We start from the raw sequence: 15,984 nt of genomic DNA, 5'->3' as shown, positions 1-15,984 counted from the left end.
CAGTAGGATTGATGTGTCTATTAATGTTGCGATTTAGAAATGGTGTTCCCACTGAAACATCCCAAAACATGTGCAGCTTTTATGAAAGTTTACCACTAAGCTAATATCAATATTTGGAAAAATAAAGACAAAACAAAAGGTATCAGTGCACCATATCAAACATGTGATCTTCAACTGCAGTTGTTTCATTTAGCATTTCATCCCTAGAGTGGAAATTACATTAGGCCCATGATTATTGTGGGTTGTATCATTCATCAGTCAGACACTTGTAACATTGCTTTTTTCCAGGTAACTACAAAATTGAATATCTATTTTCCTTTTTTTCCCCTTTTCTGTTTTGTGGGTTTGGTGCTGTTTTGTTGTAATTTTGTTTTAGTGCTAATTAATTGTTTCAAATATGGAAAAAGAAATAATTTCATGGTCAATTTCAAATGGGTAGGAGAGCAGTAGATTGGCCTGAACCTGGAGAGTGGGGAAGTGAACAATGGAGGCATGTTTTCATTAGATTAGAAATATTATTCTTTGCAACTCAAGGTGCAAATTATTCTGTGCCATAATGTTCTTTTCAAACACACAAGATAAAATTTGCATATCTAAATTGGATCAGCTTGAATGGGTTTCCCTGCTGTCTCATCCCCTCAGCTACAGTCTTTCTGAAATGGCCTGCAGGTGGATCCAAATAGTAGTTTTTAAGTCTATTTTTAAGAGCATCTTTGAAATATTTTTTTTAGCTTTATATTGATTTCTTGTAGTGAACATCAGCAAAATTTCTCCTATGTCTCATCTAAGTATAATCTACATGACAATTAGAGGTTTAAATTTAGCTGTGCTTACATTGGCTTTAAGAATAACGATTTAAACTGAGTCAATAAAATCACAGTTGTTTCATATTGTTAAAATAATAACTTTCCCTTTCCCCCTTTCCTTTCATCTTTGAAGTAGTGTAATGTTTTATTATAAATGTGACAAATTTTGCCATCCAAGGGAAGGCCCTGCAGACAATCTTGTTCTTCAATGCTGGGCTTTTCTTCTGGTTTTTAAAGGCAGAATCACTGATATTGTATTTACTTGGATTTCTGTTCTCCCTTTCCATAAGCTCTCACCACTTTGATAATATTTTATTACATTAATCAGGATTGAAGTGTATACATTATACACCCTATTCTCACTTCTACTAAAACAACTATGTTAATAGATTTTTATCAAGTATGAGTACCTCATCATGGTCTGCAGCATCCTCATGGGGAAAAGTGGAGGGGCAGGCATTGATCTCTTCTCTCTGCTCAGCAGTGGCAGGACCCAAGGGGACAGCAGGACACTGTGTAAGGGGTTTCTTAAGATGGATATTAGAAAAATGCTCTTTTTCAAGAGGATGGGCACTGGATCAGGCTCCCCAGGAAAGTGAACACAGCACCAAACCTGGCAGAATTCATGAAGCTTTCAGGCAATGCTCTTCTGCACATGGTGTAATTTTTGGACCAGGAGTTGGACTGTGTGGTCCTTGTGTGCCCCTCCAAACTCTGAACATTCTATTATTCTATTATTCTAATTAATTTCATCCGGCTGTTGAATTTCTTTTGTGTTCATTTTGTAGTGTGATTTCTTCTGATGAATCAGGAAGAAATAGCAAAAGAAATAATTGACTTCTGTGAGCAACAGGACTGCATCTCAAAGACAATTTCCTGTAAAATAGTTAGGAAGTTTTAAGGGTTATAATTTCATAGTGTCTCTCTGATGAATGTAAAAAAATTTGTAGCCTAATTTTAGGCTTTGCTGGTGTCTGTACCAAGGAATGAATGACCTTCATTCCTTGGTGCAGTTTATCCCAGTTCATCTGTGTTTTACCAGCTGTGCATGTGTATTAACTGCCAAATACTGAGGTAAGAATAAGGAGTAAGCTCTCAAGATGGTCCTTGGGCTCCATTAATGAACAAATAGAAGCAGAAAAGGGTTTGACATCAACAGAGCTTCTCCAGAGCCTCTGTCCAAGGTGCTGAGGGTTAGTGTTCATCTCAGCATTGTGGGACAGTGCCTCGTGTGCTGAGGGACAGGCTCAGGGGGTGACTGTGCTCACCTGCCACCATTGCGCTTGCCTCAGGGTTATATTCTGGGTGGGTTTGGGGTTTAGAGGCATTTGGGTTAGGTTTGGGTTCGGTTTTGAAGTTTTGTTTCTGTTTTTGTTGTTGCTGTTGTTTTGTTTATGTTTTGGTTTTGTTTCTAAACTTCTTACCTGGTCTGTGTAGAATGTCAGGGTGTTACAAAAAAATGAGATTTGGTTTGCTAGTTTTATATACAGATGATTAAATCTCAACATTTTCAACTCTCTCAGTTTATCTGCTGTCCCTAGTTCAGGCTGGTGTTTCTGTTTCTTTACATAGGAGGTCTGAAAACTCTATTCAGTTTTATAAATAGTTGTCATTTATGTATTGTTGGAGTTTTTTTCACTTGTTCTTGCCCAGGTAATTTGAAACTTCATGAGAATAGGCTAGGATTATCGTTGTATCACATGATGATGATACTCATTAGTAAGAGAAAAAACTCACCCTAATTACCGTTTCTGGACGCAACATTAGCATTGCATGGTTTTTTTTGAAGATCACAGTAACTGCCTTTTCTCATCTACATGATATTCAAGGAGGTGTAATTGGCCTAAATGCCAATGACTGTGACAAGCCTACACAGTTATGCTATCACAGTAAGAGATTAATGATACTACGGCAAAAACACCTTGGATATCATTGGTGTGGGAAATAAGGAATAAGTGAAATTCCAGTGGTTGTTCTTGGACTGTAAGATTAGTTGTCTTGCTTTAGGCTTTTAGGGAATGCAATAAGGTCTAAATGTTATTTCTGGCATGGGGAACAAAAAATACCAGCATTTGGGGAGAAGATTGTGACTGTGTTGTGATGAGGAGAGGAGGAGCTGAACTCTAAACAATAGAGAGCTGTTGTGTTCAGTTTGTTAGTGGACCAAACAAGGAAGGATGAGCTCTGTGCAGGAAATCTCACTTGTGCAAACACAAACAGGCATGTCTTGAAAGTTACCTGACACATCCCCACTTATCACTGCAGTGATTTGGCACAGTTGACCTGGGGAGAGCAGAGAAGGCAGTGTTCTCTCTGGCTGGTCCCAGAGTCAGGCTTTGGGCACTGGGTTAGTGACAGCCTGTGTTTCTCCAGATTTGGGCATTCTGCATCTGCAAGCTACTGAGCCTGTGTCTAACCTGTACTTCCCCACAACCTGTGTGTGTGTGTATGTGTGTGTGTGTGTTAGCCAGACTGCCACAGACCACCCGTGAAATCAGCCCACACTGGCATCAGGTGCACCTTTACTGACTGTCAGGTGTTATCCTGGCACTTGCTGATCCATGGCCTGTACTGATGTTCAGAACATTTTAACATAAAGCACATTTCCAGATGCCACATGAATACCATATTGTAGTTCTGAGAGTAGACTGAATAGAACAATGTTTTTGAATATTGTAAACATTTGACCTCATTTATATACCCACATGTTAACATAATATGTTCACCAAACTATAGGTGTGATGTTTGGCTTTCTATGGGGAGTCATAGGCAATATGCCATCATAGTTTAATAATCTGTAGTGAAATTGTAATGAATTGGTAAGTTGTAATGAATTTCCTTGCTGTTGTCTCTCTGATTAATCCTTAGTCTTTTAAATTGTATTTACTGTTTATAATCCAATGTGTTTCAGTAGAGCAGACATAACACTTGTGCTAAGTGTCATTTCTTATCTTTTAGTTCTTAGTGTTTACCAGCAGATAGAACATGGATTTTTAGTTCATTAGGGAAAATCAGGATACAGACAAGTTAATTAATAATGAAAGTGTTGTTTCTGTGTAAGAAAAAAAATACCTTCAAAGTTTTCCAATAATCTTTGTTAAAAAATGGTGTGTGTGCTTTGCAAAGAAACCATTTGTTCTGTGATAGTGAAGCTAATTATTCTCAGCACACTCTAGCTATGTCAAATTACAAAAAGAACATCAGACTCTGTATGTTGCAGAAATTAAAACACCATCAGTTGAGTTAATGAAGAGCATACAATGAATATGATCTCATTTTTTGCAGTGCAGTTTAAGTGAAAGCCTTTTAAGAACTGTTGCAAAAATCATAATTTAGGGGGGGAAAGAAACAATAAAGCAAATGTTTGCTATCTGTTTTAATTACTTTCTGCTTAGAGGTATGCATTAGGTTTATTTATTGTTTGATTTCAAATTATTTCTCTTAAATGGTTTAAGAATACAGTGGCTAATGATCCATTCTGAAATCAAATGAATAGAGTCTTCTGTATTCCATTATACAAAGCCAAAGAAACTAATTTTTGATTGTTTCATTATGATATTGTGTGAAGATCACTACTTGAAATTACAGATTAGCATAAGCATGGGAACCTGAAATAGAATATGAAACACAGAAGAGAAAGGGAATTATTGCAATTTTTTTTTTCAAATGGGAAAAAAAAATGAGAGTGGATTTCTGAATTATGTACCAACCGTGAATGCAGTGAAAATGCCATTCTCTATTAATGTTTCAATTATTTTTCTTTCTGTAGAATTCCTTACAAAGACAGCCCTGTGAAAACCTCCCTGTAATAGATGTTCTTGATAATTTTAAAACTTTGGTGGAAAGAAGATATTTTGTCCTGACCAAAGATAATAGCAATTTTCATCATTCATACATGCAAGAGAGATTGGAAGATTTTTTTCCTCCTTTCCACCAAAGATTCAAGGTGTGTGGTTCTTCCCTGTGTCAAAATTATGTATGCACTTAGAAGACTTAGAATATGAAGTCAGAAGCCTGAACTCTTAACAGAAGCAAGGAACCTTTATTGTACTTCACCAGTCCCTTCAGATATGAAAATTAAGTATTGGGAGTTTAGAGGAAGCCCTGTCAAACTGCCTATCTGCAAATGAAGAATAATCTTTCTCAGAGACCACTGCAATCAAATAACTCAATATAGTTAAGTTTTATATTAAAGGAAAAAAATTTGATTCACAAGGTTGGAAATCAAGCATTTTTTTGACTGCCAGTCAACCAATTATTGACAGAGAGGGGATTTGGTGTAGGCATATGCATGTTTAAAGTGTTTGACATAATGGTTCTTTCCTGAAGCCTGTCAGTATATTACTTTGCTATGGCAACCCTGTAGCTTTACAGGAGATGAATTTATTGAATTGCACCCTCCTGTACAATGTGTCCTGCTATTCAGTCAGTTCCAGTATTCAAGATGCAATCAGAGACCATTAGATATTTAACTTCCTTTAGATAAGACCATGTACAATAATCAGATTTGGGTAAACTTCTACATATCTTATGGTTTTTCTTGTATATCTGTAGAAAGAAGGAAGGAATACAATGATCTGGGGATTTAACATTCAGTTATCCTCCAAGGTTTCCAAAGATGGTTCCTTATAATTGTTTTCTAACAGCCCTTGGAGGAAGCAGAATATATTTTTTGTTATCTTCAAATTCATGCAAAAGTCTGAATTATTTGTTTTTGAAGTTTATAAAGAAAAATACTAAATAGTAATATTATAGTAAAATGTTTTGTACATATTTAAGGATTGAAAATACCGCTGAACCAATCTGTCTGATGGAGAAATTAATATTTTAGCATATGTAGAAGTGTCTGCAGGAAGTGGGTGGAGGTGGACCTGGTGGTAAGAGTACTTTAGCAACATATTGCAAAATTTGCTATTTTCTTTTCACTGTGTGGGATGTCTTAGAAAAGTAACCTTATACTTAGGCACTGATATATCAGCCAGACAACTGAAGTTGTGTGTTGTATCTGTATTTATATATGGAGGCTAAGAGAATTTAAGCTGTCATAAATTGTGTTAGTATCTAGTTAACACATGAATTTTATTATGTTTATTTAAATCATTAATACAAAAGCATAATAACTTATTTTTTTCCTATTGATACATCTAGGAAATAGGTTTTTATGTGAAGTTTGACTTCTGCTATATACATGATGTATTTTTTTTTTTTTTTGCCCTGGTAAATCATGCCTATCTATTTGCCTAAACTCAGCATCATTCAAGCATTGCCATGGTGGTTTCAAAGTCATGCTTCGAATTTTTAATGCTCTCCACCTCACTTTATCTTTGTAAATTAAATTTCCTTGTCCCAAGTTTGCTTTGCAAGTTTCTATAATATTTCAATAATAGTTCAGTCACTGAGAATCTCCTCCACACCATTTCTTTCTTCAATGAGCAGTATATCAAATGAAGCTGTCTTATATTCTGCAGGGAGTGTATGCCTTGGTTATTTAGACCAAGGTTGGCTTTGAATCTCATGGGAAAAACCTGTGGAAGTACCAGAGCTCACACTAACAGTTAATTGGAAAACTTTTAGTCCTATTTTCAGGTACCCAAATGTAATAATGATTGGAGAAAACACGTTATATTGTCTTTTGTCATCACTTCGAAAAGGAATGTTGCCAATTTTATGAAGGTTTTTCCCATCCTGAAAGTGTCACATCACCTTAAGCTTGGTTTGATCCCTTTTAATGAGGCTTTAGTTGTAATGCTAATGCTGATAATTTAGGATACATTTTTCGGCAGCACACAGAATGTATTAAATTCATTGTGATGTATATGCAGAAAATTAAGTTAATGTGGTTGTGATATCAGGTATCTTGGTGCACAGGTTTGGCTACTTGCTTTATTTTGCCATAGAAATATTGGTGTAATGAAATGGAGTTGAGGATGGTGCCCAGCAGCAGAGGGGGAAGAAAAGGCAGCACTTAGGAGAATGGGAGTTTTTGTTATCATAACTCAGAATTTTGAAGTCTGTGTGTTCTGAAATGATAACTTGCTTTGATTAATATGCCCTTAGAATTTGCTAACTTTGTGACCTTCCTTATTTAGACTTTGCTAACTTTTTGCATTGTAGTTTGCTCCAGAGTTGACTTTAATGAGTGACTATTATTTTCAATAGTAAGATTGATCAGTAGGAACAGGTTTGCCTTCCGTCTCCCAGTTAAAGCAACTACCATATCATGCAAGTATGATAGATGGAACAGACTTGTGAAGTTTTAGATAGTTATACAGAGGCTTTATTACACTATTAGTATTAGTGTAGCATTACAGGCTTTATTTTGAGATGCCATATTTAGGGCTGTAACTTTCATTATAACCTACGATTCTGCAAAGTAATATTATTAATGATAAAATAGTGTTCTATCTTAGGGCTTATTAAGTTAGCAAATCCCAATTGACCCTTATTTATTAATTAAGAATGGTTTAAATCTCACACCAACTTACCCTGTGTCCGAATGGTGTGAGATACATTAATCGGTTTACTGAAGTTACATTCCTCTTGCTTATTGTTCTGTTGAAGCCAGCACAAAACACACAGCTGTACTTTTGGCAAGCTAAACTAGGACTCTTAAGAAGTTAACAAGTTATTAAAAGCTATTTCCACCTATATTGTGTTTGTCACTACTACTGAGTCTATGCATTTCTGGAAATCACTGAATGTATTGGTTAAGTTAAAAAAAAGCTGCACCAATGAAACAACTCACTAAAGAAATCAGCCTTGTTTAATTTTCTTATTAATTTGTATTACTTAACTAATTTGAGAATTGATAACAGAATGTTTGAGTGATTTATGGCCTGAAAAGAAGACCAACATTTCCCTCCTTGAAAATGGAAATTGGCTTGTCAGACATTTAGATGAAGAATGGTCAATCAATAGGATTTTAATAAGGAAAAGCTTTAAAATTTACTGAAGGTGGCTTTTGTTTAAGGTGATTTGGTATGTGCATATTACTAAGCTCTCCCTTGAGAGGATTTTCAAACACAACAATGGGCACTGATTTTCTTTGTTTATTTTATTCTCTTTCTGTTCCCCTTTTGCCAGGGATTTCAGTACTTACCTCTCCATTGTGTCTTTGAAATCTCCCTGCCTGCTTTTCAGGTCCTGTGAATAATTTTACTTATTTGCATTTAAAACTATGAGTTATAACCACTGTTTTTCTCCAGTGAGCCTGTTGTCTAGACAAACATTTATTTTCTAAGTTCATGCTAGACATGGGGGATAGCTGTTCCCATTGAACACAAATTTCAAAAGTACATGCACACACTGGAGGAACAGATTTGACTTGGAAAGATCCATTAAAATATTGTATTTTGGTTACCTCTTGGAAAATCTAGTATAATGGGCTTGGATTAAAAAGCAAATGGCAATTATGGTCAACTGGGTTGGTTTGTTTTGTCCATTAGTGAAGTCCCTATTGGGCCCTCTGAAACTGAAGTAACTAAAATTAGATTAAAAACGCTCCATTTTGTGTGCAGTCTTCACATACCTATACAAACTATATAGATACAGGACTAATGCATTAAAAGAATAAACAGTCTATAGCACACCCTCACAAATTCTGGTTGTCCCTACTTCCTTGCAGTCTTTTATTTCCCTCCAGTTAGGTTTCTTATCCTGATTTCAGCCTGTTCTCTTGGCTCTTCCTATCACTATTTTCCAAGCTTTCTATCCTAGTGACTTAGAGGCCACCATTATGTTCCACTTTTGTACCCAGTCTTATTTTGTTTCCCCTCAGCACTCTAAAGCAACTGCGTACTGGGATCACAGTTACAGAGGAGGTTCTAGGTTGTGCAGGCTTCCCTTTGGAGGTTGTGATGGGAAGAGCACACTGATCATTCCCAGCACAAATGAAGTTAAGTTTTTTCCCCAAAACAAAGGGTACTAAAAGTTTTTAAGTGAAAATTTCACCATTTCCTCATGTGTTTTTTTTACCCTTTTTTATTAAGGCAGAAAAAGTAATGGAGCCAGATTTGATCTTCGCAGTCAGTTCTCATTTTTGGATAGGATCTTCTTTATGTGGTTGGCATTGAAGTCAATGTAATCTGAGCGGAAAGGGCAATATTTATTCACAGTTTATAGCCAGAAAGTAAAATTAGGCAGTTTAATCTGACCTTCTTCAGTTCTTGGACCATTGCATTTCACCATGATATTGATCTGTTTAGCCCAGTAACCTTTGGTTACATTACCAAGTCAAAACGAACATTTTTCTTGAAAACAAAGATGGTAAATACAGTTTTTCATCATGTATCTTGATCCAAAGCTGAGTGGCCTCCTTGATAAATTCATTGATTTCTTACTTGAATTCTTCTAGCTTGATCTCCCAACAAGCAGTTTGAGACATAATTCCAGGCTGTACCTCAGTGTGCTCTCCTTACAAAGAATACTTGTTTTCTGTGACTATTTCATGCCAAGGATGATGATTTTGTTGCCTACATTTTTTTTTAATTGAAAAACCCACCCTATACCAATGAAAGAATGGCTAGAAAAATGTCTAGGTATGAAATAGATTAAAAACCAAACAAACACCACCCTTCACCCTCCAGTATAATGAAACAATAAATCCTTAAAAAAACATATGTCTGTCCAAGAATTGCTATCTTAATAAAAGCAAAGAATTTATAAAACCAGAACTAGATGATGAGATGTTTCTAATCATTCATGTAAGTAGAAGCTTCAATAATTTTTCAAAAATAACTATCTTTTGGCAATTTTTTGTAGTAAGCAGGAAACACTGAAGAGTTTAAGTGTGCATTATTAATATACTCCAGTCACTTTGTACATTTAATGCTTTCTTACTTCTCTGCAGCTCACACATATAACTCTTAAAGTTTATAGTTTGTTCTCCAAATCCATGATCTAAGAGAATGAAACAAATTTAACAGACAGGCATTGTTATACCTCTAATGTTTGCAAAAACAGTTGTTCTGGAAAACCATAAATAATTGTACTAGTTGTATGAAAGAGGCTGCGTGGCTTTTGCTAGTTTGTTTAAAAATTGCAAGTTTACAAAGGGGATGTGGCATAAAAACCCTGAAAGGGTAAAATCAAGACCTCTTACCTGCTTTGAAAGCAAAATAGAAACTTCCAATAGCATGACATGGTCGAGTGTGACACCTAGAGGCCATATGTTTAGGATTCCTAAACAATAACTTCAGCGGCAAGTTTTGCATAGGTTGTGCAATTTTGGACTTAAAGACTGGAGCAGGCATAGTTTGAAAAATTAGCATAATTTTTTTTTTGATTTTTCATTTTTAGCATTTTTTTGTGGCTTCCCTGACTAGGTTCCTTAGCATTGATATAAAGAAAAGTAAGAGACTCCTTCTGAATCTGGTAAAGAGTTCTTAATGCTGTGCAGCAAAGATTAAAAGAGCTCTGTGCAGCTTATTCCATCCTGAAGTTGTCAATATCTAACAAAGTTCTTGTAGGTCCCCTCTGAAGAGAATGATTACAATATGCTTGCAGCTGTAGTAAAATATCTTCATGAATGTCAGGCTCTCACACAGTGCAGAACTAGAATTTTTGGCCTGGGAATTTGTCAGGGAATAAAGAGAACAAAAGCTTCTTTTAACTATTATGTGAATTAATTAGATCATGGATATTACAAGGAAATACACATATAAGAGAGTACACTGTACCTTCGTAACTTCTCTAAAAGTTAGGGGGGCAACCATGTCACTGCATCCCATGAAATGGATATATCCAAGGACATCCTACCTCATATGGCAACAGAACCAGATTAGCATGTTACAAGTTTAGAATACTTATCAGAAATATTTGCTCCTCTGTTATCCAGTGGGCATTGGCTACAATAAACTCCTTATAACCATAGAGGTAAATGAATAGGAGCTAAATGATAGGTGACTTAGTTGTTTTTGGCAATATTTGTTATTTTCATACCTAAGAGATGGGGAAAGGTCTTGGAGATCAATCAAAACTAGCGCAGTTCAGATGAAGAGGACTTTCACTTTTCTGCACAAGAAATAAAACATTTTTTCACTCTCTAGAATTTGGACTATTCTAGTTCTCATTCTGGAGGTTTTTTTTGTACTAGTCTATACTCATGCAGCAGAGATGGTTTAGTGGAGTGCAGTTGTATGGTTTGTAAAACATCTTATATAGATCTATTAAAAATGCCTGAAACTTCTCTAAAGGTTTCTGGCTTGACCAATCTGAAATTAAAGGCAGAAGAAAGTGATGCTGAGCATTGCTCTTTGTTGTGTATTGCTTACTCTAGCAACAAATGTGTGTATATATTTAGTAGTCTTTGTGTGCTTTTTGGCCTTACTCGGTGTAGAAATACAACATCATCAGAATATAAGGTAATATGATCCTGAAGCTTTGATTCATGGCTTTTCATAAGGAGAAGGGTGTGAGCATGGGACTGCCTGGTAGCAGAGGAATACTGCCAGCCTGATTCTGTATTGAAATATTTATCTTATAATTTCTCTCTCCAAAGAATAAGAGGTATTTCATGCTTACTTTGTCATCCTCTAACTCTTTAAGGACAGGAAATGTGAGCAAAGTTATTCCAATATTCCATAACTAACACTTTGTCATTTTGATAAAGGTCTTTGAGGTTAGTCATACTTTTTGAAGAGAAATGAAAAGGTCCTAAGTTGCCAATGATTTGTTTGAGTAGTTTACAGACTTCTTGTAGCTGTTTTGCCTCAAATAAAATAATAGGATTATTTAGTTTGGAAAAGATGTTTAAGATCATGGAGTTCAGTCACTGACATATCTCTGCCTAGTCCACCACTAAACCATATCCCCAAGTGCCACTTCTACATATAAATATATAATTATATCTCTTGAGGCTCACTGTTGGTGCTCTAAGGAGCAACAATTGCACTATTAAGTTTGTGATATGCATACTAATGTCAATTGTAGTTTATTTCTATGCTTTGTCTAGAGGCTTCTTCTCAGAAGTACTTAACCATTTTTTGGGAATGTCTAAGCCATAAACAACTGATAAATTATGATTGTTAAGTATATATTAGAAGATGACCAGTAGGCTGGAAATAGTGCATTGTTTACTGGAGGGAGGGTCCATGTTCACTGTAGCAAATGGGAGAGGATAACAGGGCATCCGGTACACTGGAAATGGCTTACAACAGCATTCCCAGAAAGGCATGATGACAGCCACTGAAACTTAAAATCAGGATATATTCCCTCTTGTTTGAGGAGTCTAATTCCTGCAGTTAGGTTGGTGAGGTTGTTGGTGGTGTTTTTTGTGTCTTCAGGCACCAGCCTGCTCTTTGGCCTGGGGAATCACTGGCATTTCCCCATCCTGAATAAAAGATGAGTGCATGTAAGGCATAAGCAACTGAGTCCCAAAACCAGTTCTTCAGAAATCCTCTTTTTTTCCAGACACACAAATACTTTTGCATAATAAATATTCCTTCCGTTTTCTCTCTACTGTGACCTATTTCTGAACAGTTTTAATTCATTATATCTTCCGACAAAAAAAAAAGTGGAATTATTCTTTTGTGGTTCATTGATTTTATGACTGATAAAATGGTAAAACCATAAAAAGTAGTGTGAAAATATTTTACTTTGATAATCTATATTTTAATGGTTTTAAAATATGGAATTCTATAGTTGCACAAATATAAGAAAATATTTCAGTGTTTGTGTACATATGCTTACCCTCTCTCATGATGCTGCTTTGTTCTGCTGTCAAAACCCACTTTGATTCATTGTGCCAACTACATGGATGATCTGTTCCCTGATGATGTTTCCAGATGATCTGAGTCACGTACAAAATATTCTCAGAGGCTTTCTTTATACATTCATTAAAAATTCCAGATAGAACCCATTGTATTTAATAACTCTGATAAGGGTGCCTTTTCCCCCAGTCTCTCTATAAACTTGAGTCGTCCTTTCATGCATAGCTCTGGCTAAAAAGCCAATGTTTACTCTTAATTTTTCAAAGGAATATATAAGCTACCTATGTTTCAAGTATGCAAGTAAATACAGCTATTGTTGTAGATTTCCTGAGGTTTTTAAAACTTCTTCAATCCCTTAGATTCTGAATCCTACTTTTCATAAATTGTGAAGCTGGCATTATTTTTATTATGTTGAATATTCTCAAGTCCCTCTGCACAGCTTGTTAAATAATGTGGGTGTGTGATTAACTTAAACACAGATGTAGCTTTAAAATTGATGTAAATCAATGAACTCAGAAAAAATTTTGGTTTATATCAGTGTTCTCTCTAGTACAAGGCACAGGTGGGAGAGGAAACCATGCTTTCTAAAGCTAATACAGCATGATGTAGAAGTGAATAAAATGTATCTCCTGAAGTGCTTTTAGCTGAGGGTACAAGTTCTGGATCAGGATGCTATAAATTTGTTAAGATCATGGCTTTCTATGTATCCCTTATCAACCTATAATCTCCTGATTGTTGCCTGTTTTTCAACAGCTGAGGAACAGTAATCCACACTTGCTTATCTCTCTTAATCACAGCCTCATGGTGCTATAGCTCCCTGAGCCTTTAATTCCCTCTTAGAGGCGTAACAGAGTGGAAAGTAAACAAAGACGAATTTGCAACCTTCAACATTGCTAATTTGCTCTGATGTCAGAATATTTAAACAGGCAAGGACTTGGGAATTATTTGATCACAACTGATTTTAATCTAATGCATGTGAAAAGGCTGAGTCTGGGAAGGTTGTGCAAAATGACAGGCGTCCCAAGAGAGCTTGACTGAAGGTTTCTTCTTTAAACAACAATAGCTCCATCATTTTTCAACTCTGGGTCCTGTGCTCTTACTGTGTATTTTTTGTTTGCATTTTTAATGTAACTTTCTGAATATAATATTGGTTTTCTTTAAAATTCCTCATTTGCTTCCCAGTTTATAGGTGTCAGAAGCCCAATCTTTAGGCTTGTTACAGTGTCTGTTCACTGCTTAGTGGGTGGGAGAGATAAAGATCCCTTTTTAAAAAGCTTTGTCTCTCTCCACGTTTTTGTACCATCTTGACAGCCTAATGTAGCCTGCATACTTTCATATGTAAAATGATTGATAACTTGATCTTCAAATTATTTTAAATTACACAGTTGACGTTTATGCATGTATATATGTGTACATACTTGCTGGATAAGAAAGGATGTTATCTTGTGTTATATATTATGTGCACACTTCATCTACCACAGAAGTGATGGGCTTACACATACATACACATTATCATACACACATATTAATCTTTGCTCAGAGCAGATAGCTGTATGCCATTACCTGAAATAGATTTGATAAATATATGCAAGACAAGGTAGTGTTTTTAATTTTTTTTTCTACATTTTCTTCAATTTGCCTTCATATGGTCTTAATTGCCTGTTCAAGGCATGTGTAATCACATATTTTTTTGTTGTTTACAAAATGGTTAATGCAGCGTACACGGTATTACCAGGACAAATGTCTGATACTCTCTTAATTGTTATATATTGTTCTGTTTATATCTGTTCTGGTCGAATGACTTGTGTTTCTGAAGCATGTCTGATGATGATTTCTTCTTTTCTTCTTAGTGTGTATCATTTGGGATATTCCGGGGAGAGACGTGTCTGGGAAGCCAGCCTTTTGCAGTCACTCTCTGCACTGAGATTAGAGCGCTGGGCTATTTGTGTTTCTCCTCATCCCTGTTTCTCTGTCTCTCACTCTCTCCAGCTGGTGTAAATGACTGCTGCTGCCTCCCAGAGCAAGATAACCTGCTCAGTCAGCTGGAGCCCCCTGCGGACAGCTGTCTCGCTTTTAGCTGATGGAAAACTGCTATAAGCGCTGAATGGAAGAGCGTGGAGCAGCGACCATACCGGCACGGGGAGCTGCAGCGGCAGCCGGAGCCAGCGCGGACTCTATTGTTCCCTGGTGTTAAACAGCTTCTCCTTCCCGACTGCCATGCACAGCGGCGGGAGAGAGCCTTGCGGTGCCTTTCTCCCCGCGAGGAAATTGTGAGGAGGGAGGATCGTGTGCGGAAGGTTTGGCGGCGGCTCCGGAGCGGCTGCGGGCGGCATGGGGCTGAGCGAGGGCAGCGCTGCGCTCCGCGGGCCGGGGGCTCCCGCCCGCCGCGGGGCAGCTCTCGGGATGCTGCTGCTGGTGCTGCTGCTGGCGAGCTGGGACACCCGTGCACAAAGTGAATTTCAAACTTCGTCCGTGTATTTGTGGAAGACCGGTAAGTCAGGGTGGTAACGCAACAGCAGCGTGTTGAGTTTTTGTTGTAAGTAGTGACCTTTTTGTGTGCTTTGTGTATGTGGAGGGAGAAAGTTAATTTAAAATAACTAATGTTTGCTGGCAGGATTATAGGGGGAAAATAGGTCATCTTACAGGATTCCACCATCCAGGCAAATATTGCAATTAAAAAAACTCTACATTTTAGTCTGTGCCGCTGTTACTGGGTTCTCTTATATATTTTTAATTCTGTTTAGCAGCTCTGTGTTGTACATAAAGGTCAGAGCATTAGTGCCTGTCATCAATGAGAAGGAACAATTATTACAATTGGAGTCAGCATCGTTAAAAGTGCTCTAAACATACTGAATTTTCACAAAGAAAGATGTGATTCAGCATATCTAATCTTTGTGTCCTGTGCTGACATGTAATATATTCAGTGTGGTAATTGATGGGGAGTTGGGTTTGTTAAATTTAGGTTTATTCCATGGTATATAGGACACGTGAAAGCTAATGATGGATTAGGTGAAATAATCCAAGTGATGCCAGATCTCATAACCAAAGAGCCAAAGGCAAATAGGCTATGTGGATTCAGCAACACAGTAGATGGATAATTTCCTCTACTTTGATCCTAATGAGTTACGTGTCTGTTTTAAAGATTGCATAGTCATAACAGTGTTTCAACCTTAACTCTGCATTAAAAATCAGTGGGGAATTTTCCTGTTTCTATTAATATATTACATTAATTCAGGATTTAAGCAGTGATGAATATGTGCATTTTAGTTGTCTTGATAGAGTTGCAGTTCATATGTAAGTAGAATCAAACTCTCATTTAGGAAATTTAAAAATTTCTGACTGGGAAATATTTCACATTGGCTTTGGTAGTTACCTTACTTTCCTGTATGTTGCCAGGAACAAAACAATCCAAAAAGTAGTAGATTTGTTTAAAAAGTGTTTTTTTCATTAAAGGATAGTACAATAATAGG

The 15,984-nt window shown here is 36.6% G+C and overlaps 1 protein-coding gene across 1 annotated transcript in view; it reads left to right on the top strand.

Moving 5' to 3' along the window:
• THSD7A (thrombospondin type 1 domain containing 7A) overlaps positions 1–15,984 on the top strand; it is a 267,196-nt gene that overhangs the window by 62,369 nt on the left and 188,843 nt on the right. Inside the window, exon 4 of the mRNA XM_014273675.3 lies at positions 14,504–15,005. Coding sequence (XP_014129150.2) covers positions 14,846–15,005 — 160 coding nt within the window. The 5' untranslated portion in view covers positions 14,504–14,845. The remainder of the gene's footprint in view (positions 1–14,503; positions 15,006–15,984) is intronic.

This window comes from Zonotrichia albicollis, chromosome 1 (assembly GCF_047830755.1).
Source record: "Zonotrichia albicollis isolate bZonAlb1 chromosome 1, bZonAlb1.hap1, whole genome shotgun sequence".
In the NCBI taxonomy this organism is placed as follows: domain Eukaryota; kingdom Metazoa; phylum Chordata; class Aves; order Passeriformes; family Passerellidae; genus Zonotrichia; species Zonotrichia albicollis.
This window is presented reverse-complemented; position numbering and strand designations above follow the sequence as displayed.